The 24,265-nt window shown below is 42.0% G+C and overlaps 1 protein-coding gene across 2 annotated transcripts in view; it reads left to right on the top strand.

Annotated features, from left to right (window-relative positions):
• LEPROT (leptin receptor overlapping transcript) overlaps positions 1 to 23,867 on the top strand; it is a 177,531-nt gene extending 153,664 nt beyond the window's left edge. For both annotated transcript variants that reach the window (XM_069641977.1, XM_069641976.1), the window contains exons 3-4: positions 16,605 to 16,791; positions 21,481 to 23,867. In XM_069641977.1, the coding sequence (XP_069498078.1) occupies positions 16,605 to 16,791; positions 21,481 to 21,597 (304 nt within the window). In that variant the 3' untranslated portion in view covers positions 21,598 to 23,867. The remainder of the gene's footprint in view (positions 1 to 16,604; positions 16,792 to 21,480) is intronic.
• Positions 23,868 to 24,265: the final 398 nt, after the last annotated feature.

Raw genomic sequence — 24,265 nt, 5'->3', positions numbered from 1 at the left:
GGATCGTGCTTTACTTCAGAAACATTGGGCAGATCCACTATTTTGACACGACTTGTTAACTGTAATGCCATGTTGGGCGATCCATCTAAGAAAGACATGAACGCACTCTGGTCCAAAGTGATGCCATTTGCATCATAAAACAAGTGCCACGGGGGAACATATTACAGCTTATCGAAAATCTTTTCAATTGGCTCCCAATCAGGGCCAGGATACATTTGAAGATGGTTGTTTTAGTTCAGTTCACAAGGCAGTCTATGGAGCAACACCGGATTAATTGAAAAAGGGAATAATCCTCGATCAGCCAATTAAAATGCTGCACTCAAGCAACACTGTATCTGAATTGCCCACGCCCAAAGATGATGAGAGCTAATGGTAAATCATTCTCATATTCTGCATCCGTTGCTTGGGACGCTCTCGCTCCACTCCTGCGCCTTGAAATAATTCTACTATCCTTTTGGGAGAGTCTGAAAACTTGTTTGAATAAGCAAATGTCAACCTCCTCTTTCTTCGCCCCAGTATTAGTTTATGACCTGTGTTCTATCTTGAGTCTTTTTGTTCACGCCCTGATGACTGTCGGGTTTTCGGCGTGTAATAAAGTAAATAAATACATACATTGGAAAAAAGATGTCACAAGGCTCGTCTCTACGGCAGGCTGTACCATAGCTGTTACAGCAGAACAGATAGGGCTGCAACCGAGGAGGGGTCTCCTAAACCCATACTGATATTATGCCAGGTCAACTTCAAACATTCAGAACTTAAACTGCCTGGAAATTCAGACGCGACAGTTAGGAAATAAAGCAGAGAAGGTGGGAAAATAATCCTCTCAGACCCCATAATTGGTTGCAGATTAAAAAATGTAAACAAACTTGTAAACTAAAAGAATCTTTTTGTCCATCTGATGCACATAAAAGCTAACCGAAAAGGACAACCTAAGGACTCAAATATTCACAAGCAATTCCTGAGACAGCCAGCGGTGGAAGAATGATTGCCGAACATCTTCCATACACGAAACAGCATATTTGCCACAAACCAACCCAATGATGCATGGACCACTGCAGTATAACCCACTTTACATTAAATCAATAACGCTAAGTGCCTCTGCTTTTTTAATGTAATATCAACTCATTATTATCTCAACATTGAAATTATGATGAGCATAATTCTGAGATGGCAGTTGCGCAAGGTGTGGCTAAGGTTGGAAAAAGAAACTCAATGTGTAATTAATGATGGGACCCTTAATGTTTAGAATATAACAATCAACTAATCCTTCTTATCTCGTCATCAAAACCATAATACTAAACTAAAATGTTATGACTTAATCAAATGACGAAATGATTGAATAATCTAAGAGGGCTACACAGGTACATCTTTCTCTTGTCCATAATTATGGCAGACAGGAAATGTTGGAAGTTCACAGGGAGGGAAGCAGAGATGGTGCTAACGACGGGGGCTGGGACAACTGTCAATTTGGCAGTAAGGGATCTTCAAGAAACTAGGAGTGGGTGTGGAGTGGAAATGAGCAGATCACCAAGTCTCGGGTGAGGTGGGGACCTATGTGTTGAGTTAATTACTTTAATATTGTTAATCTTAAAATGTTTCCTCAATGATTCTCGTCATGAGATGTGTGTGTGACTGACTATACAAGGCCTCAGGCAGTCACATTTGTAATGGCAGCACTATTAAATATGTATTTTTGAAGCTTGATGTATTACTTTCTTAATCACTTTTTGAGTAGAGCCCATTTACTTGTCAGAAACCGCACAGTATTTTAATGGGTATTTGTTAGACATTTTGTTTTAATCAGTTCAATTTCGAGCTCCTGCACCTTCTGTTGAATGGGAAAGTGCTTTTTATGGACCTATACGATTCAAACATTTGCAGCTAATCATGAGTTTGTAAAACTTTTGGTTTTTGAAAGAGTTAGTGTCAGGACTAACAAACTGTCCTACTGGATTGACCACGGGATCTGCAACATCCTCCTCATTACTAGAATTACTGCACACTCCCAAAGTACCTTCCTCCTCCTCACCTGATGAAGTCGGATAGTTCAGCTTCTTTCTTCGGGTGTGTCGCGACTTCTTCTTTGTGAGCAGATACAGTCTGCCTCGAAAGGAAGCCACCGTGACTCTATATACAGAGAAATTAACGATGACTTCTCTCCACGACAGCCAGATAAATTGCAGGGGAAAAAGCCACAAGGGCACAAAAAAAAAACACAATGCACAGAAGAGGACTGTCGATAGGCTGATCCGTTGTGAGGTAACTTGCAGAGATGGAAGCAGCAACTCCGGAGGAGCACTCCAATGACGGGTGAGTGAAAGCAGAGAAAATCAGCCACAATGTAAACGGAACGTAGCAGGAGGAGGAGCAGGGAACCAGGAAGTAACAGGCAGGGAGGAAGGGCAAGGGAACGGGAAACTGGTAGCAAGGAAGGAAAAGGAACCGGGGAGAAGGAATGAAGCGGACTACGACCACAGAAGGAAACGCAGAATACGAGCGCACGCAACACGGGAAAGCACAGTTGCAATGCGCTGAGCCGCCGAGTATCGAATGGTGAAATACTCGACGGGCAGCCATGTTGGAAAAGACTAGACCGCGGAATAGTGTTTCAGAGAAATGTGGCGGTACAGGGTGTCGGAGTTTCCACCTCCGCCAGACTCGCCAGCTGTCGTGACGGTATGCCCCCTTTGAAGACCCCTTCCTCCCGGTTTACCTGGATGAAATTTGTGAAACTGGATTAGTAATCGGGGGGGCATGAACTTGAGTTTCTGGTTCCCAAGTATCCTCTGATGAGGGATAGCCTTTCCAATGTATGAGATACCCGAGGCGCCCTCGATGGTACCGTGAGTCACGGATTTGGGACATTTCGTATTAATCCAAGGCAGAAGTGGGCTGGATCATTAACTTGGGTGAAATTTGCTTCCTAGTATCGGGTACAAAAGGGTGTAAGAGAGAGGACTGGAATACCGGATGGATCTGTCTGAGGGTCTTTGGTATCTTTAAACGGTAGGCAACAGGATTGACTGTGGACTCTATTCCAAAAGGTCCGATGTATCGAGGATAGTTTGGAAGGGTGAAACCGACGGGGCAAGAACTATGTGGACAGCAGAACCTTTGTGCCTGTACCCCCAAGTAGGCACTTGTCTCTGATGTTTATCGGATTGCTCCTTATACCCTCTGCTGGCCTCCTGTAAGCTCTGTTTAGCTGTGTCATGAGCCTCCTAAAGCTGTTTGAGTGTAGTCTTCAAAGACGGGATGTTGGACTCTTTCCAGACGGTAGGTATGATGGATTGAGGATGGAAACCATACGTACAATAAAAGGGGCTGATACCCGTAGCGGAATGCACCGCATTATTGTACGCAAACCCAGCGGTGGGAAGCAGGGCTACCCAGTTGTCTTGTTGTTGATTGACAAAGCATCTCGGATACTGTTCCAATGTTCCGTTGAGCCTTTCGGTCTGGCCGTTTGTTTGGGGGTGGAATCCTGAAGAAAGGGCTCTCTCCATGCCCAAAAGTTTACACAAGGCCTCCCAGAATCTGGAGCTATATTGGGTACCTTGTTCTGACACAATCTTCTGGGGTAAACCGTGTAAACGAAAGATATCTTTGAGAAAGACCTCAGCCATGATGGAAGCTGCCGGTAGCATGGACAGCGGAGGGAAATGTGCTAGTTTGGAATAAGAGTCAACAGTAACCATGATGCATGTTACAACCCTGGGAACTAGGCAGTTCAACAATGAAGTCGGTAGAGATGGACTTCCAGGGATCCAAAGGGATCGGATCCTGGTGTAATAATCCCAAAGGTCTTTGGGTGGAATGCTTGTTCTGTTGAAACACTAAACACGATTGTACGTAGGTCTGTGTATCAGTCTTCATGTTTGGCCAATGGAATGAACGTTTAAGCAATTCAATGTTCCTCATGTCCCTCGATGTCCGGCGGTTTTAGAGTCATGACACCACTGAAGAACCTGTTGGCGAAGTCTTTCAGTGGGCAAGAACAGTCTACCATGGACAAAGCATAGACCATCTTTAATGCTGACTGGCAGCCCACTAGTGTCCAGTGTTGACCCATTCAGAGAGGCTTCCCTCACTTGCTCCATAAAGGAGGTCACCATTGTAATTATTCGGGTATGTGGGAACATCATCTCCTTTCTGTAGGTTGGGTTAGTGTCGTCTCGGCGGGACAATGCATCCGCAATCTGGTTCTGGGTACCAGGTATGTAGGTTATGGAAAAATGAAATTGAGCAAAGAAGTGAGCCCATCTGGCTTGTCTGGTGTTGTAGCATTCTTGGTGTTTGAGGATCTGTACATTCTTATGCTCTGTACGTATTTGGAAGGGATAAAGACTCCCTTGGAGTAGATGTCTCCACTCAAGGCAAGCCAGTTTCATGGCAAGGAGTTCCCTTTCTATGACGGAATAGTTCCGTGGGCTTGTGGTCAAAGTCTTTAAATAGTAAGCCACAGGATGTTCCCGGCCTTGGTCCGACTGAAGGAGAACAGCACCTACGACCGCCGCTGAAGCATCAGTCTCCAGGATAAAGGGTCTTAGTTGATTTGGCTGCTTAAGAATGGGTGCTGTACAGAAACGGTGTTTCAGACTGGGAAAGCTGTTCTCATCTTCTACTGACCAAATAAAGGGTCTGGAAGACTTTTTTAACAAGGAAGTTATGGGAAGAGTTAGTTGAGAGAACTCTGGAATAAACTTTCTATAAAAATTTGCTAGTCCCAAGAAACGCTGGATCTCTTTGATGGAGGTAGGTGACGGTCAGTTTAGGATGGCTTCGACCTTCTTGGGGTCCATGGTGATTCCTTGCTAGTATAGAATGAATCCCAGATAGGACAAGGAGGACTGGGCAAAGGTACATTTTTCCGGCTTTACCAGAAGGTGGTGGTGGTGTAATCTGCGTAGAACCTCTATAACTTGGGAGGGATATGGTCCTTCTGATTGCGGGAATTCACTAGGATATCATCCAAGTATACCTCTGTGTTTTGCCCCAATAAATCCGAAAACAAACGTTCCATGAACCTTTGGAAGATCGAGGGTGCATTCACCAGACCAAACGGCATCACCTGGTATTCATACAGGCCGTAGGGAGTGTGAAAAGCCGTCTTCCATTCAACCCCTGCTCTAATCCAGAGCAGATGGTAGGCATTCCGTAGATCGAGCTTGGTGAATACTACTGAGCCATGGACAGCTTCCAGAATTTCGGAGATGATGGGCTTCGGTTAGCGGTCCTTGATGGTCACTTTAAGTCCCCTGTAGTCGATGCACGGCCTCAACTCCTTGCTGTCACGCTTGGGGATGAACAAGGCACCTGCAGGCGATTTGGAAGAGCGGATCAATCCGTTAGCTAGATTGTCATCGAGGTAGCGCCCGAGTACTGCCTTTTCTGACAAAGAGAGGGGATACATCCTTCCGAAAGGAACCAAGGCCTGAGGGACCAGGTTAATCCCACAGTCCTCGGGTCTATGCGGAGGAAGTGCAATGGGTACCTGTTCCTGAAATACTTCAGAGTATTCAGAAAAACAACCAGGAATACAATGAATGGAACCCTTCTCCGTAGCGTATACTGTCTTTACGGTTTCATGTAATGGTTCCAGTAAAGACTCCCTTTGACAGTACTTGGAGTGAAAGCTCAGTAGGTTGTTATTCCAATCCACCGTGGGGTTGTGCTTCCGGAGCCAACCGATTCCTAAGATGACTGGGAAATGAGCAGCACGGATTATGTCAAACAGTATCAGCTCTTTATGTTGCTGTATAGAGACTTGTACAGCCTTGGTGGTATGGGTTATGACTCCAGAGCATAAGGGAGTACCGTCCACCCCTTCAACTTTCTGGTCTTCTTTCTTGGCAACTCTGAGTAGACCCACCTTATCTGCCCACAGGGTGTCCAGAAAGTTTCCTACGGCTCCGCAATCCAATAACGCCTGAGTGTCAACCTCTATATCCCTGAAACGATGTTTGATTCCTATTACCATCAGGCGCAGGTCTTCAGAGGTCTTTGCAGAGGTTACCGAGAGTGTGGTGTAGGAACAAGGAAGAGTCCCTCGGTAATCTGTCCTACCAACTACCGAGGGCGTTCGTTTTCCGACCTTCTGGGGTCACATCTGGGAAATCCCTCAATAGATTATTAGCTGAACCGCAATACATGCAAAGGCTTTCATCACATCTCCTTTTCTTCTCTTCGGCGGTCAATGGAGGTCTGGTGATACCAATTTTCATGGGTTTGTCTCGGGCTTTCCGGGTAGCAGGTGAGGAGGCTGGAGTGTGAGTGTCCGGGAATGAGGTAGAGCTACGACTCTTCTTCCTTTCGTTCTTCCGTTCGATTAAGCGGAAATCAATCCGTAGAACTGCCGCTAGCAGATCCGAGAAAGAGTCTGGACGAGGAATCCTGGCAAGCTCGTCTTTTCATTCTTCCCGCAATCCTCTGCGGAAAATCGTGTACTGGGCCTGTTCTTGCCAACCAGCCTCAGTAGCCAATTTCTTGAAGGTGGAGATGTAGGAGAGTAGGTCGGAGTACCCTTGACGCACATCCAGCAAGTCCTCGCTGGCGATATGGGCACATTCCGTCCGAAGAAAGTTCTGTTTCAGGAGGTCTTTGAATGCAGCGTAATCCTGTAGGACTGGGTCTGACTGGGATACCAAAGGGGTTGCCCATGCCAAGGCGTTCCCAGTTAAGTGCGTTGTCATAAAACCCACCTTAGCATGGTCTGTGGAAAAGACATTTTGTCTGAATGTGAAATGTATATTGTAGGCTTCAAGAAATTCCTTTACCTTTCTTTCTGAGCCATCAAACTTCCCTGACACCAGGGGTAAAGGGGGTAGATCCGTAGTTTGTTCTCTAGCGGCACTCTCTGCTGAAGCGCCGCATTGTCGGTCTTAAGTGTCTGGACCTCAGCATTGAGGTTCTGGACCGCTGCCACCAGCTCTTGTAATTGCTGTGGCGTGGCCATGTCTTCACTTGGGCGTTGCAATCTGTCAGGACTAACAAACTGTCCTACTGGATTGACCACAGGATCTGCAGTGTCCTCCTCACTACTAGAATTACTGCGCACTCCCAAAGTACTTTCCTCCTCCACACCTGATGAAGTCGAATAGTTCAGCTTCTTTCTTGGGGTGTGTCGCGACTTCTTCTTTGTGAGCAGATACGGTCTGCCTTAAAAGGAAGCCACTGTGACTCTATACAGAGAAATTCACGATGACTTCTCTCTGCGACAGCCAGATAAGTTGCAGGGGAAAAAAGCCACAAAAAAAAAACGATGCACAGAAGAGGACTGTCGATAGGCTGATTGTGAGGTAACTTGCAGAGATGGAAGCAGCAACTCCGGAGGAGCACTCCAATGACGGGTGAGTCAAAGCAGAGAAAAACAGCCACAATGTAAACAGAACGTAGCAGGAGGAGGAGCAGGGAACCAGGAAGCAACAGGCAGGGAGGAAGGGCAAGGGAACGGGAAACTGGTAGCTAGGAAGGAAAAGGAACCCGGGAGAAGGAATGAAGCAGACTAAGACCGCAGAAGGAAACACAGAATACGAGCGCACGCAACACGGGAAAGCACAGTTGCAACACGCTGAGCCGCCGAGTATCGAAATGGTGAAATACTCGACGGGCGGCCATGTTGGAAAAGACTAGACCCCGGAATAGCGTTTCAGAGAAACGTGGCGGAACAGTCTAAGGGCGTTGAGTTTCCATCTCCGCCAGACTCGTCAGCTGTCGTGACAGTTAGACCCAAGCCTTTCATCAAAACTGCGGACCCCTTTGTCTTTAAGTCATACATCTGCCTCAAGGACTCCCAACACAACACTAGATCCACAACTGACCTAATCTAACGTCTTCAATAAATAGATTTGCCGACTAGAATGCACAGTATAGGGTTAACACATAAATCACGTAATAAAATGCCATCCGCAGAGGAGAAATTAATGAAGTGATTCCTGCAACAAAACTCATCGAAGACCTCTTTTCATACTGGTCTTTGGAGTTGATACATCTGGCATGATTCACTAATATATGATAACATGGTTTATTGTAGGGTAAGGGACATTGAAAGGCTACCCAGTCAATTTACCGAAAATAATTCAGAGTGGTACATTTCACTGAAGACCATAATACCAAAAAACACTGAAAATATATATAGGGTAGTGGGGTGAGGGGTTACAAGGAGTCTGGTTGGGGTGACGTTGGACCACCCAAATTAAAAAAAAAAAAAAAAAAGTAAAAATAAGTTTTTCAGTATTTTGATTGCAATGAAATGTACCACTCTGAATCTTCCATCAGTAAAATAATATATAACCCATTGAATGTTATTTGTAATTGAGAAATGTTGTAGGGCAAACTCTATTCAACTGCGCTTTGGGAAAAGTGTTCAGTGGACTGCTGCTTGGGTAAATGTATATAGGCTTCCCCACAGCCTATGAACAACAAGAAAATATGTTACACCCAATCCATGCACATGTCTCTGTTCTGTAATAGCTCGTTGGCTGCGAATTATGATTGGATACAGATGTGAGTTGTCCTGGTAGTCAAATTGCTCAATGATCATAGGTCAAACTCTAAGTTAAACTGTTTATTCCAAAATCCATGCCTGATTTGCACAATTACACATGCCCAGGTGCCAACACATGTTGAGACCTATTAACGGTCTTTGTCAAGGCTGGGCTGAGGGTGCATAAATAAATAAAATAATCATGTAGCACACATCGACCAGGATAAACATTTGGGGTGAAATCAACATAAGGAATTGTCAGAAGAGAGAGGGGGGGGGGGAGAAAAAATCAAATTGAATAATGGAAAAAGAAAATGCATTGCATCCTTAATAGTATATTGTGCCTTTTTGTTCCATTGTGCACAGTCTGCTCTATTACGCCTTAGTGTACACAATTGTGACCAGAAACGTGTGCTCATGCACGTTTCCCCCATTACTTATATTATAATGGGACAATTACTTGCATGGTGTGTTAGAATGATGAATGCAGTGCCTATGTAATCTTATTGCAGCATATGTGATTTGCTCATGTTCATTGTAAGCAACGGTATGTGTCTTTACCACCTATGCGTTCCACACCATATTGCTGGCATTTTCTTGAAATTACCTCTCAAGAAGAATGCATACAGGTGCAATGCTAAATGGCACAGTTATTGTTCATCAAATCTTTTCCCTGTACAGGCTCACCTTTTTAGACAAGATTTCTCATTTTTTTTAAGAAAAAAGGCATTGGTTGGCAAATAATGTTGATGGTTAGATGTACTGTCCTAAGAAACAGAAATTGTCTGTGTTACATTACCATGCCAGCATCCAACCTGTACATGAGAACTTGAACTTTTTATTGATTCTCTCGAGCATTGATTCGTGTAGGAATTACTTAATAGCTTCATGCTAAATTGGGAACGCTGTTAGATCTTAGCTATCCTAGTGCTTGACAGTTACGTGTGATTGTGCATCATAAATGATATGATTATAGTGGGTTTCCCTTATTGCGCAAGTATCTCGTTCCAGTGAGTCCTTAAACAATTGTTGCCAACTAAAAGTGTGGTTGATCTGATAACATTCACTCCTAAATGGAAAAAAAGGAGTATATATCTTTAATCAGTCGCTTTGTGAGCTAGCCATTAGAAAGATATGGTGCTGCGTATGAGGCCTCTCTCGAAATTACTTGTCCCTTTTTGGCTTAAAGCTCAAAAGTTGGAGTCACCTGGTTAGCGGGAGGCTCCTGCGTGCTTCCACTGCGTCACTATTTTGGATGCTGACTATTATGCGAGCGGTGAAATCACATGTAAAACCTGCAGTGTCACCAAAGTAAGCACAAAATGGGCCCGTTGTGAAGAACTGTTAGTGTTTGTCACCGCAGTTTTAGTGATGCGCTATATTTTATAGCATTAATAAATTAATGGTTGTCTGATACCACCACACCAGCTGCCATAAGTAGTAGTCAGTTTGTAATTGTAGCCTGTTCTGACCCACAATGAAAAAAGACACAAATCGGTACAGTCAATTTCTTGTCCTCTATTGCAAAATTATGCAGTGCTGGACAAAATCCACACAAAACGTCTAGGTTTTGGAAACCTCTAGAACGTGTACGGTGCCAGCCTAGATTCTCCACTGCAGAGGAGAGTAAATATCTACCCGATCTAATATCGATATAATAAGTTATAAGAAACTCTCTCATTCCACATAAATCATAAATGCGGTATTCCGCTTGCTGGACACTGGTAAATCTAAAATTTGCTGCCAGTATCTAGTGCAAGCGCTGGTCACCAAATTAGCGAGAAAGTAAAAACCGTTTCCACTTATTAGGTTCTAATAAATCCATGTTGCCTAAAAATACTGGAAGCCAGCACTAAGAGCCCTAGGAATCGTGTCCTGATGTACCTACTAGCACAAGAGTCTTAACAGGATGTTAGGTAGTTGTATATCATGATATGCTGTATTGACTAAATCATATCTTCAATGGATGTGTATCCAAGTATAAGCAACTGTCCAACTTCACGATGTTACCATTGCACAATACATAGGAATATAATTCACCTATCCTAATCCACATGCATATCATTTTGTGACAATCTTCAATCGCAGCTGTTCCCTGCAAAACACCCTCTATACCGGGACATATCATTTATTTACTGTGAAATCCCTGTATTGTTGTCCATCAATGTAAAGAGAAAGTTATGAATACACTTAGTAAAGCATACAAGTCTCAAAACAGTTGGTGGAAAGCCAAGTAGCATCAAGTCCCCTTCGCAAATAACACAAACAAATATGATTCAGCAAATAATGTCACATAGCATAATGTATGAAAATACACCCATCTCATGAGCTACCAGACCCTCGACAGGCACTGGAAGCAGAACAGGAACAAGGTTCCCCTAGAAAACACACAGACACTCAAATGCACCACTATGCCAATTCTTACCTCTGCACCAATAAACAATAGAAGGCAGCTAGACCCCTCGATTAATTTGGTCTAGTATAAGGAATGCACGTTGGCAATAGTAAGGCAGACACAAGTGACCACAGTTTGAGGGTGTTTTTTGAACTTGCCCAAGGGTATGATAAACACCTATCTATAGATGAGAGCAAGCTACACCCATCAAATAATAATCATGCAGTCCTAGTGGCGTCTCTTCTAAATAAAAGGACTTGTACTAAAAAACCTATTGCCAATCCTTACCACTAAGTTAGAAATAATGTGCGGTAATGTTCATGAAAAAGGAGTGTTCACAAAATATGTCAGGATGCTCGGCCCGATGGCCTCCCTTACCCACGTTTTCAGCACAGTGCAAGGCGGGTCACTCGAGCAAAGCACACACTCTGGCTTCTGCGGCACGAGGACACAATTCCATTTTCCTGGTTCAGGACCTTCTGTGTCCAAGTCTCTTTACTTCTTGCAAGTCTCTTGACGCAGAGGGCCTTCTGTACCAAAAACAGCACACAAACGTTCTTTTCCTTTCTTCTAGTATCCAATTTGGATGTTCACCCTGGATCCCCCTCTTCCAGGCTCAGATCCTTCCTAAGCAAGGTTCAGAGAATCTTTTTTTTCGGGTGACTCTCGGTTTACCCCAGATCGCCCTCTGCCTTGTTCAGACGTACATTATTATCGAAGACTTTTGAATGTGCACAGGATTTAGCTTGACCCATGCATGACCACTATGATCTCAATATTTCTTTCTCTCACCTTCGGCATTCGTTGGATACCTAACAGACTTTCGAAATGATCACCCACGTGGCGCCGTACCACTCTATGTGCGGTATCTTTTCTTGGCCTCCCAAAGTCCAAAGATAAAGTTAAGCTACTTCCTTTGTCTTCCAATTGTATTTGCGTCGCGCATCCCAAATGCCTCGCACACTGTTCTCTTAATACAATGTTATTTGCAACCTTGGTTCAAAACACCAAGCTAGTTTGGTATCGGTCTTTCCGACTCACTGGCTGTGCTGTCTTTTCTGACGCTGCTTTGTTGTAGGAACCAAGGACAGTACCACAGCGGCACTCGCTCCTCCGCGCCTTGGTTATCGATGCAGGAGTGCTCCGGGTACCTCTGCCACATTGTGTACGTTTTATCAGCCTCAGTTTCTTGCTGTTTAGAACAAACAAACTTTCTCAATTCTTTTTCCAAATTCTTCTTTTAATATTTACCGTCACATTACTTCATTCAAATTTACTATGAACAGCAGTAAAGAGAAAATTGCATTTCTGGTTTTAGAATTGTACACGGATGGAGATAAAATTTTAACAAATCTATTATTTAAACCATCAGCTGTTAACAGCATCTTACATGAAGTGAGCAATGACCCGAAACATACTATTGGAATCTCCCCATATGTTATGTTTTTAAGATTCAGGAGAAATTGTAGTTCAGGTGAACCTTTCAGAAAACATATGAAACGACTCAAATCGACATTTTTGCAAAGAGGTTACCAACTGAAACATTTGATTAAAGCATTGAAAAAGCGAATAAAATCCCTCGACTATTTGCTTAAAGATGTAAAGAGTACAAAGACGAAAGTTAATATAGTCTCCATGTACAGTAACGATACCCTTATCTTAAAAGGCATTCTGAAAAAACTTTGAAATACACTTAAAACGGATGACTGCATCAGCACATTTATAGAAGAAAGTCCATCTATAATTTACATGCAAGCCCCTACAAGAAAACATCAAATTAGTCCAAGCAACCTTAAACAACGAAGGATCTGAGCAGTTATCTGAATATACCATCGCCTAAAGGAACGTATAAATGTGGGAGTAGCAACATCTGTCCCCAGATGCAGAATGGAGTCAAAAATCAAACCTTACCAAATGGCAAAAATAGAGGCATTAACCAATTCATAAACTATAATGGCAAATTTGTTATTTATGGGATCAGATGTGTATGTCAAACTATATATCGGAAGTACCATCAGGGCTTTGAAGGTGAGACTCTTGAACACATGAGAGCCATAAGGAATAGAGATTCAAGATATCCATTGGCTGTACATTTTAGCATGGAACATCAATACTCAGAAATGGAGGAAATTAAATTTTTGGGACTGGAAAAAGTTAACATGCCAGAGAGAGGTGGTAATAGAGAACTTCTCCTGAGAAGAAAGGAAGCTGAATTGATTTGTTAAATGGATACAGTGTATACAGGTTTAAACACAGAACACGAGATGGCCTATTGGCTTTAGCCATAGCAACCACCAGAAGATGGACCGAAGTATATACAGTGATGCATGATATCTGACATATGTGAACAAGTCCTGAGCAATTGTGACTTGTATATAAGCACGGAATTTCTTGAATTTATGCCTTTTGAGTGATCCTATATTACGTTTTGAAATGTATATGATCACAGAATGTTTTGAATACATGTAATCTGAGTGACGTATCATTACGTATTGCGGCAGGACGTGAGTGCCATATGAAAATGTTTTTGACAATTATGAACCAAAATACTCACTGAGTTAAAGATATAGACAACGCAAATTAGGATTAACATTTATCTTTAGTGCAAAACTAAGAAGATTAAAAATACCAAAGAGGTGAAATTTTACCTTTTTGCAAAAGAGTGACTGTAATCAAAAAAGATAGTCAAAAGTGAAGCGCCAGGTGTGCCTTTAAAATTCAATGGAATCCAAAATGGCAACGGAAATGCGGGATGTGCAGACGTGATGATGTCATAGTGCTTAAGCGTAATAACGTGACCTGGGCAAACGAGTACAAATGAGCTCAATTTGAGCTTCTTTAGTGTGTGGCAAGCAAGGAGTAAGGACAGGTGTATCCACTGTGAGATTATAACCAGTTAAGGTTGGGGAATCCACTAGAAGTTTGCATATTTTTTCAGACTTTAATCAGAAATTGATCAGATTAGATCTGACACATTAGGTAAAGCCTTAGCAATAATTTTATCTTTTTGAAGTTCAAGTTAAGTATCTTACCCATATGAGCCATTGACTTTAGAAAAATTGTAACCAAAATGTTTTACCCATTATAACTCTAAATAAGTGTGTTAAGTCAAGCTCCAGCATCTTACCTGTACTATCAGCATACCTTTTAGAAGATGCTGACAGTATAAAAGTATACTCTAGCTAAGAAAGTGAAACTTGGAATCAAATGTAATTAAGATATACAAACCTCCCATGAATAGAAAAACAATTAAAATAAAACTATTAATCTCTAGGTCACACACACAAGACAAACGAGGAATTATTTTGCCTACAAAGAAAGAGGAGTTTAAGATGAAGATAGTAGGTATTTGCACTATGAAAGGCACAAAGGAGTTAGTGAACTCACTGAAGTAGAAGAAAAATGCATCAGACTTTTATTTTTCTTATTTTATTATACTTTTGTAATAGATTCTCTGCTGAAGAACCATAAGTATAGAGCATGGGGAAACACGTGTTGAGAGAAAGACAAAGTATTGAAGCAAAGTTGAATGATATCGAGTAATGGGACCATAAATATTAAAAGCAGCATTTGGAAAAAGAATTGAGAAAGTTTGTTCTAAACAGCGTGCCGTTAGCGCATACACAAAGACGCAATTGGGTCAAAAAGTATTTTTCAGGATTGTTTCGGTCACATACCATGCGTCCAAGTGTGCAGACAACTGGAAACTGTGAATATTTAAAAGGATTCGCCAAGGCCATAAACCCAGTCTTTGACCGGAATACGGAAATGCATTGATCAGCCTCAGTTCCTGATCTTCAGTTTCTTACTTTCTAAGACTCACGAAAGTAAGGGTCTTTAGAGGTCAAGGATACTTCCCTCCTTGCGAACCTCTCCGGTCTTGCCCTCTTTCTCCTTGTATTAAACTGCCATCTTGGAACTGCTGTTTCCTCAGGTGTTTTGCCTCGCTCAAGAGTGTGCTTTCGTGCTCTGCCTTTTATCCATGTGGGGACGTGTGATGGAAGTCAGGTGTGTAATGATCTGTAATTGCCTGACCTTGCCTGACCATAGTGTTGGGACATGTCCGGTGTACGGCTCTGCTGTTAGTCCGTTGTCACTCACGGTTAACTGTTCATGTGAAAGTGTTTGTGTCTGGAAAGCGTGTGTGGGGTGGGGGGGTTGAGTTCCTGGTAGGATGGGGAAAAGGTGATAAAAAGAAGGGGTTACCGTGTCTTGCCCTCCGATATCTCACTTCTGCTCCCTGAATACCCCTCATCCAAGTGATACTCCCGCACTGGTACATCCCTAGGAACTGGATCCAAAAGCAATGGCCGTGCCCTGGCCACCTGAATGACAGATCCCCCGGGGAATAACGGGCGAGACACCTTCAAGTTTCTCACACTAGCTACACACATACTTGCACACCTCCACGTTTGCCTCAACAGCTTTTAGAACACAGATACCCCTCGCTAGCTGCACACAATATCGTTCTCAAGCAACCATTGCTGCCAGAATGCAGATGCCATAGTCCATTGGTCTTGCTGCACACATTCTACTGATCATACACTACCACTGAATCACACCTAGCTCTAGTATGCAGCTACACACAACCTATTCCACTCTTTTGCACACATACCAAGTGCACCTAAGCACCTTGTACTAGACTACCCTCTCTACTGACCTAGACTACTTTCCCTGAGGGCAATCAACCCACAGCGCTTTGGAATCATAACCATGGTAAAAGGTGCTATACAAATGCAACATAACATAACGTAACATAACTGTGGAGACCGTGTTCAGTGGTCTGCATCTTGCAGACGAGTTTGGATTCAAGTTGTAGTTTGAGTTCTCAATCGCCTCCCCTCTTGCCAACTGTTACATTTTGTAGTCAAATGACCTTCATTCCCTTCTTGTGATCCATCTGATGGAACTTCTGCCAGTGGGTTGCCAAAGGGAATCTGCGATCTTGGCTGCTTAGAGTTGCCAAGTGTTCTCGTATTCGCTGTCTATATAGACCTTGGTACATAGGGATAGCATAATCTGCACATTTGGCATAACAGTTGATAACGAATTAGGTACTAGTATTGTTATAAAAGATGTTAACAAATTCTTGAGTAATGGAATGTGCATACTTTGCACATAGTGCACATCCCACATTTGGTAAAACATGTTTTCAATGGTTGCAGCCAAGTTATTACAGTACTAGCTGTGTTCTTAGTTGGGGATACAAATGAAGGACTCAATTCCTTGGTAAACATGATCCCTGGTCTAGCAACGTTTGCAGATCCCTAGCAATGTGCAGTAAGTCCCAGTGTCTTGTAAGTGCCTGAAAAATGTTATTGCTATCTTTACAGTACCTTGTAATGAATTTGGTAGTGTAGATATGCTCTCTCACTTTGTTTAGATAGTACCGGGGCTGTCTCCCTGGCAGTAGTTCAGATCCTATCACATGCTTTCAGTACACACCCCTCCGAGTACCCTCTTTCTTGAAATTTGTTTGTGAATAGGTTGCATTTTTGTTCAAACTTCTCCTCATTGATCTGACAAATTCCCCCACTGGTATGTTATAATTGCATGGTCATAAAACGACCTAGTATTGATGATAATAATTTAATTGGTTTTATCTCTGTTGTTTGGAAAGTGTGTAGCAACAAGAATTCTACTATGCAATAAGATGTCACTCGGTGTATAATGTTCTGTTTTGGTATTGCTTTGATCCAGTTTTGGTATTGCTTTAATCCACAGAGTGTATTGGCCGATGTTTGTGCTGCTGTTTTACGTCATCAGCCCTATTCCGTATTTCATTTCAAGGAGATTGGGTGGAGATTCGGATGCTTCTAGTAGTGCCTGTAGTGAAATATCTGCTTTCTTCACAACCGGAATTGTTGTTTCAGCATTTGGCTTTGCTATTATACTTGCTCGAGCTAACTTGGTGAGTTCTAATTTCCTTTAAAATGTTCTTTATTGTTACCCTTACAAGGAGCTCTAGTTATTGAAAGAAATGCATGCAACATTACATGGTGGCTAGACCACTTTAAATTTGTAACCCACTGGATGCTGTCTTTCACTTGCCAACATTTGTACTTGAATTGCATGTGGTAAGTATCGTACAATTGTACACAAAAATGTCCATCCTATATATAGGATAGGATATATGCAGGCTTCTAAGCACTTTTTCGTTCTTACAAAGTACTGACCTGACTATCCTTAGCCGGACCAACTACTAGGTTTAGTTTGTATTTAGTAGTAAAACAAATGTGTTTCATTCTAACGCAGAATGATGAACCTTCACCACACGCCCAACAAAAAATCTCACTTTTCTTTCTCCTCCAAAGCTTTCCTCAGCCAGTGTTTGCCTTTTAATTACCATATCTATTTTCAACCTTCTCTTTATTTACATCCCTCACCCACACAGATCATGACCCTTTTTTAGGGAATGGCTTCTCTTTTGTCTTAACTTTAAGCATGGCTCAAAATGTTATATTGCGAGATGGACATTAGTTTATTTCCATCATGAATATAGCAAGACAGGCGATATAGTAGTGTATTTCGGGGGTAAAAATTCATGTTGCATGCTACTACCCAGCCATAAGTGACTGGCCACCTCAATTCTACACATACACACAGCACACCATTTCTTACTCATCAAGAGACAATTATCACCAGACAGTTGCTAGTAGCAAGTGCAAATTATGAGACCCGGTGTATTCTATAATGTAACACAATGATAGATAATTCTGGTGGACCCTTTACATTTTCAACTTTTTGGAGGATAACATTGATATGGTGTGGAATTTATCTCCAAGCAGCACTTTACAGAGCATTTATTTTACCTCTAGCTTCCCATTGTTGTAGATTTGCCATTGTAGATAATTCGCATTGCTTCCACTTCAGGCGCAGGTGGAGGGATAATAAACATGGCCACCCTAACTTGGAAAACGTTTAAAATTAGTGTTGTATGTGCCATTTTGTACAAGCGTGGTAAGTGCGATATACTGATGAGAAATCTCGCCAGCTGTTGATAAGAGACACTCCACACCCCAAGCCTATCAGAAGCTTTGTGCACTGCGGGATCGGATGGATGGATGGATGGATGGATGGATGGATGGATGGATGGATGGACGGACAAGATGAACTCGTGGAGGGACGGGATGGAACTGACTGGACGGGAGGACTGATAATTTTGTCCTCTTATCAATGTCCAGTCTTTGCACACCAGTTTACTTTGGGCATCGTAGTTCTGAATTGTAAATATTTTCCGTCCGGTTTATTGGATTAAAGTACATGCATTCACTGTATTATGGGCTGTTTGTTTTTGGGGTGTAGGTGCATTATCCTGGTACCATGATTTCTCATGTAAGCTTTGCAAATGTGTGGATGTAAGTTGCAGCTATTGTAGTGCATTGTAAAGAGTGATTTACCCCCAAAAGACTTACTTATCCATACTTGTGGGTAAGGTACTTTGTGTATTAACCCTATTAGGGTGGTGTGAGAAACCAGAAAGTGTTTTTCCCGCTTGTCCCCGCGGCTCTCTGGTGGGTAGAGCACGGCCATCACCTTTTTGTATCTAGACCCTAGGTGTGGACCAGTGGGGGAGGATCACCCGAGTGAGGGCTCCTCTGGGAGTGGGACACTGAATGTTGACCCGGTATCCCTCAATCTTATGCAGATGACACTCAGATCTTCATCACAATTGGTAATGTTGAAGAAACTTTTGCTAGGATTAGTGAATGTCATCGGGAGATTAGTATGTGGATGTCCTCTAATCCGCTTCAATTGAATCTTGCAAAAACAGAGTTTATCCTGTTTGGACTTGAACACCTTCTTTCTGCTATTAAAAAAAACAGCCAATCCTTCTACTTTTGGTAGTAGAGCATAACTTTGCTGCTAAAGTAAGAAACCTTGGCTGCGTCTTTCAGGACAATTGGGGCTCTGAAAGCCAGGTTGGAGCTAAAGTGAAAGCAATCTTTTATTCATTGAGACTTTCGTCAGGTTCTTCCTTATATTCCAGAAGAGGATCATGCACTGGTGGTGGGAGCAATCACTAATGCCCATCTGGACTATTGTAATAGTCTATTGATGGGCATTTCAAAACTGTCCAAGCTTCAGGAGTCCCAGAATGCAGCAGTTAGATTCGTTTGTGGATTGAGCAAAACCTCCCATGTTTCACTCTCTCGTCAATCACTTCATTGGCTGTCGGTTGATGATCACATTAAGTTTAAGGTGGCATGTCTGGTGTTCAAGTGCCTGAATAACTTGGCCCGGACTATCTGAAGGATAAGATTGGTCACTACCAGCCTTCCAGATGTCTACTATCACAGGACCAATTCTTTCTGACTGTCCCTCCGTCTACATTTGTATTGGGGGGGGGAGGGGGCAGAAGATTTGCAGTTTTTGGCCCAAGACTCTGGAATAGCATCCCTAGAAAAATCAGGACTCTTGGCTCACTTTATCCATTTTGCAAGGGCCTAAAACATTTTTGTTTTAAATAAAAAAGCTCATTTTTATGCCCGTTACGAACCCTGTCTGGTTCTGAGGATAGGGCTTAACTTACTCATGCAATTTTGTTTCCTGTTTCTTTCTGATCTCATCTGCGCCATTATACGGTTTGGCCTGTTCTGAGCACAATATACATTTTTCTAAATCAAATAAAAAATCCCTGTAAAACCTTTATCCCATCCTACCCGATGGGATATTTAGAAACCCAACCCCCTTGCCCCCCCTTTTCCTGCAAGAACACTTGTACACGGACAGCCCACTTGGGAGAAAACTGACTTGCACCCGAGTTGTGTCCATGACATATCCCAATACTATGATCAGGCAATTATCGACAATCACTCACACCTGACTTCCATTACACTTCCCCATACGGATTTAAGGTGGAGCATGAGAGCACACTCTAACCAAGACAAAACACACGAACGTACAGCAGTTTTCGAGTTGGCAGCTGAAGAGTGGAGAAAGACAGCCAGTCATGAGAGGTTTGTGAGAAGGACACACCCTTGACCTTTTTAACAGGAAGCCGTTACTTTCAAGAGACCTTCAAGGAAGAAAATGTAAGACCAGGAAACAAGGCTGAAGAATCCTGCATTGTATGTGTGAGATACTGAGGGTCCTCCCGTTTAACTGAACAAGGCTGAGCGGAGCAGCAGACGCTGTGGTATCGTCCTTGGCTCCAAGAACAAAGCGATGGAGAACAATACAGCCATTGAGTTGGGGAGACCGACGCCCGACCGGTCTGTGTTGAAGTCCAGGTTGCAAGCGGCAACATTGTAAAATGAGCACTGGAAGGAATATTGTTAAATGCGTGTGATGACACACGATTGAAGCTAAATTGCTGGTGAATATTTGAACATTAGAAGAAAAGATACGATACCGTTGACAGAGTGGTCCGGCACTGTGAATGTGCTCAGTCAAAGTTCTCTGTATGGTATCCTGACAAAAGGAAACGAAAGTAGAAGATGGATGTGAAGTGTACATTTTGTGAAGTAAATTGAAGTTGTCCTGTGGCGGTTTATGCAAAACCCATTGCACATTCGAAAGTCTTCGTATCAAAAGGGGATCTGAGCCCGAACGAGGGAGGCCAAGTTGTAAATATTGTGGAAAAGGGGATCTGAGCCCTGATGATGGGATCCATGGTCAAAGCCTGAGTGAGGCAGAACAAATTGTGAACGTTGTACAATAGGGTTCTGAACCTGGATGAGGGAGACCCCTGGTCCGAGCCCAGAGGAGGGAGACCAGTCTTGAACTTGTGGAAGTACAACCCTGACAAAGGAAAGAATCTTCTGTGTTTCGTTTGCTGCATCGGGCCCTCTGAAATAAGAGACTGTCATTGCGAGAGTGACTTTGGTGGAAGGCCCTGATGCCTATGTGTTGAACTATTATCTTGAGGCCAAGAAGCCTAAGTGTGTGCAAAGCACGCATGTGCCGCCTTGCCACGTGCTGATGTGTGGAAGGGAAGCTAATTGCTCAACTATCCTGACATCGTTTCTTGAACACTTTTTTCTTTTGCATACATTGTTATCCTACACAATTTTGTAAGGATTGGCAATAGGTTCATTAGCATAGGCCCTTTTATTTTGACAGACTCCACTAGGACTGCCTTCTTTATTATTTGATGGTTGTAGCTTGCTCCCATCTTTAGATTTAGGTTTAAATGGGCATTTTACCAATCCAATTAAGTTCAATTAACACCCTTGATCTGTGATCCCTTCTGTCTGTCTTCACTGTTTGATACCATGCCTTCCGTACAGTAGGTTATATGCTGAAGTCCACTCTTTGTCGAGAGATTTTTACAGCTTCCTGCTATAAATGTTACTTCTGTGTTCCTAGTCGATGCTCTCATCTTATGGATTCCCATCATGTCTGTTTTTGGTTAGTGGAGGAATTGCAAGAAATGCCAATGTTCCACAGTCACCTTCAGTATTAGTCCAATAGATTGTTTTGTCCATGCCATTAGAGGACTCTTTAATGGCGCACAAACTATGTAAATCCAAAAATATGAATTCCAATATTTCATAGCCCTTCCCACTGTCGGTCCTGCATCAGAAGGCCCTTCTTATTTAACAATTGTGTCTACAAGCAGTTTATCTTAATATTTGGTATTTTTCTTGTATTTCAGATCAGGTGGGGAGCCTGTGGACTCGTGCTGGCTGGAAACACTGTTATTTTCTTAACCATTTTAGGATTCTTCCTTGTGTTTGATAAGGGAGATGACTTCAACTGGGAACAGTGGTAGTTTCACGATGGATACATTGAGGAACCATTATAGCACTTTTTCACTCTTTTTGTGGGAGGAGTATATAACTACATCTTTGTGCAAGTTCAGCTATCGGTCTACCGCAGGGGTCTTCAAGTTTGCAGTCTCCTGGTCTACCATCTACATTGTCTCATTTTATTTTAATGTCTGAATGTACTGTACAGTAATTGTAGTATAAACCAATCAAACTGAAAAAGAAAATGTATATATTTTCTCTTTCCTTGGCTGAAAACGTCTTGTGCTATGACAGATCTCTGAACAGCTTCGTGTTGTGTCCTTATAACTAGGAGCAAAACATAAAGGGGCACCTTTTTATTTGCACGGTTGGTCAAATATTTTATACATGTAACCATTTCATTGTAATTCATACATGTACATTATTTCACAACACTAATTTTTCATGCTTTGCTTTTAATCTATAAATTACATATAATGGGTCAGATAAGGAAAATGGGTAAACAAAGCAATAGTGTAATTGAACAATTTGCAGTCAAGGACAAACAGTTAAGCAAACTGACAACTTGCCGTGTAATTAATAATTTGAAGTAGCGTGAAAAATAAATTCACATAAGTATATCTAATGACCAATGGCTTGTTGAAAGTACAACCACTAGGCATTTTCAGGGCCCCATCCACTAGCTATTTTTCACCATGTGAATGTTACTAATTGCATCTTCTATACAGCATCCTTAAAGGAAACCATTGATAATAGTTTGTTACATTTTCAGAAATAGGGCTGCATATAATTGGGTATCTGGAGTCCATCAGCAACAGTCGATTTTCTAACAAAACGTACGCGGAATGATAAAGTTGCTGATATTTGTGTCTATTGGAATGGTCCTTATAATTAAGTAATTGCAAAGTAGTTCTCTTTTTGTACAGTAAATGTGTTGAAACTACGTCCATGCTTTTATGGTGATGAACCGGTGACAGCCCTGGATTGTTTTGTATTACTGCACATGTTAAGGTATAAAGCAGCCTATACATCATTTTAGTGGTGTCTTCAAACAAATCAGTATCCTTACCCGAAAGTCTGCTTCATTACGTGATTTGTGGTGTGCAGGCAAAAGGCGTAAACCAATTCCTACAATGCTTAACCACATTCCGTAATCGAAGGATATGTGAAGAAATGAATTAAAATGGGTGCAGTTTGAACATTACCAGTTACTACAAATCTCCATAATGGGTCAAAATGTTTTTGAAGAGCTTGGCTACTGAAATCTAATGAATTTCAAAATAAGTGTTGCAGATAACCAGTATTCGAAATTTATATTGGACCGCTGGCCACTGTAATTGATGTGAATTACAGATTTCTAAAATGTATATCTTAGATTGGAACAAAATGGTTGATTCCAGTGCATTAAAATCTATATTGAAATAGATGTTCCTAAACCTTTGCCCTTATTTCTAATTAAATGTCTGCACTACTTTTGACCGGCTGGTTTGTATTTAGCACTTAAACAACATTGTGTGGGACTGATAACGTTACATTAATCTAGTACTGATGAGGACTTCATTATGAGGTTGATAGTAACAGTAAAAACAAATAGTTTCAATACCATTTTGTTTTTAAAGTAATACCTAATTGTGTTTTTAATTCTCATGTGATATTCGCTGCATGAGGTACAGCGAACGTACTCCATAGTTATTGACCCAGCTTGCTACTTTTTGTACTCCGCCCACGCAATCTTTTCTAATTGGGTGGCATTTAAAAGAAAATGTGGCGTTTTAAGTTGCCACTTGTTTTTACTGTTGCCACCATACTCGCAATGAGGCCATTGGCCCTCATTTTAACGCATGTCTTTTGATGCAAGTCAATAAATTACATTGTAATGTCTCTGTGAAGAGACCAAGGAATGCTAACAATGTGTTCATGCAAATACTGACAAAAAAGGCAATTATGAAACCGACAAATACTAGCCAGGCTTTGTATGTAGATGCTTTTAGTGATCAGGGTTTTGCTAATCTTGAAAAAAGAATTGTACACTTTCTGCTTTCAATGGTGATGCAGAGTGCAGCTTAAACGCATCATTGCAATGCAGTTCCCACTTTAAACATTAACATTAAATGCTACATTAGCGTGATCAGACTTCAGCTTTCACTGTTGCGACACTTTGCAAAACTGTTTCAGATTAACCTAATAATGTATACCAAAGTGTAAATATGTTGGTTTAAGTGTTTAAATAAGTATTGTATGCTTGAAGATCAGCCTACATTAAAAGAAATGTAAGCACTAGTGCTGCAAATAAGCGTCAACTTCCCTTCTTTTAGTCTTCTTGCAAGTCCTCTGCAGTGAGTGGGATCATGTTGGAACCAATACCTTTTTCCATATACATGGTCTGACGTTTTCCCCTTTGCTTGCTTCTCCCTTTTTTGTACCTTTTTATATTCAGTTCTGTGCTACAGTTTAGTGAGTTCAGTTAGTGTGAATGTTGTGCATACGCGTGCCCCTCAAAAAATAATTGTATGGTTTTGTCTTGCATGGAGTAGAGAGAGTCCCATGTCAAGCTCGGGTATCACTAGTCCACATTGGGCTTTGCTCTTCAATTTTGGAGGGGGAAAGCCACATGACAATTTAAAAGTGTCTGCACAAGCCAGCTGTGATGTATCTTCATTTATATTTGATTTGAAGTGGTACATTAAATTC

The sequence above is a fragment of the Ambystoma mexicanum genome, chromosome 1q (assembly GCF_040938575.1).
Source record: "Ambystoma mexicanum isolate Mex_15411 chromosome 1q, UKY_AmexF1_1, whole genome shotgun sequence".
NCBI classification, from domain to species: Eukaryota; Metazoa; Chordata; class Amphibia; order Caudata; family Ambystomatidae; genus Ambystoma; species Ambystoma mexicanum.
Note: the sequence above shows the minus strand (reverse complement) of the source record. Positions and strands in the feature narration are given on the sequence as shown.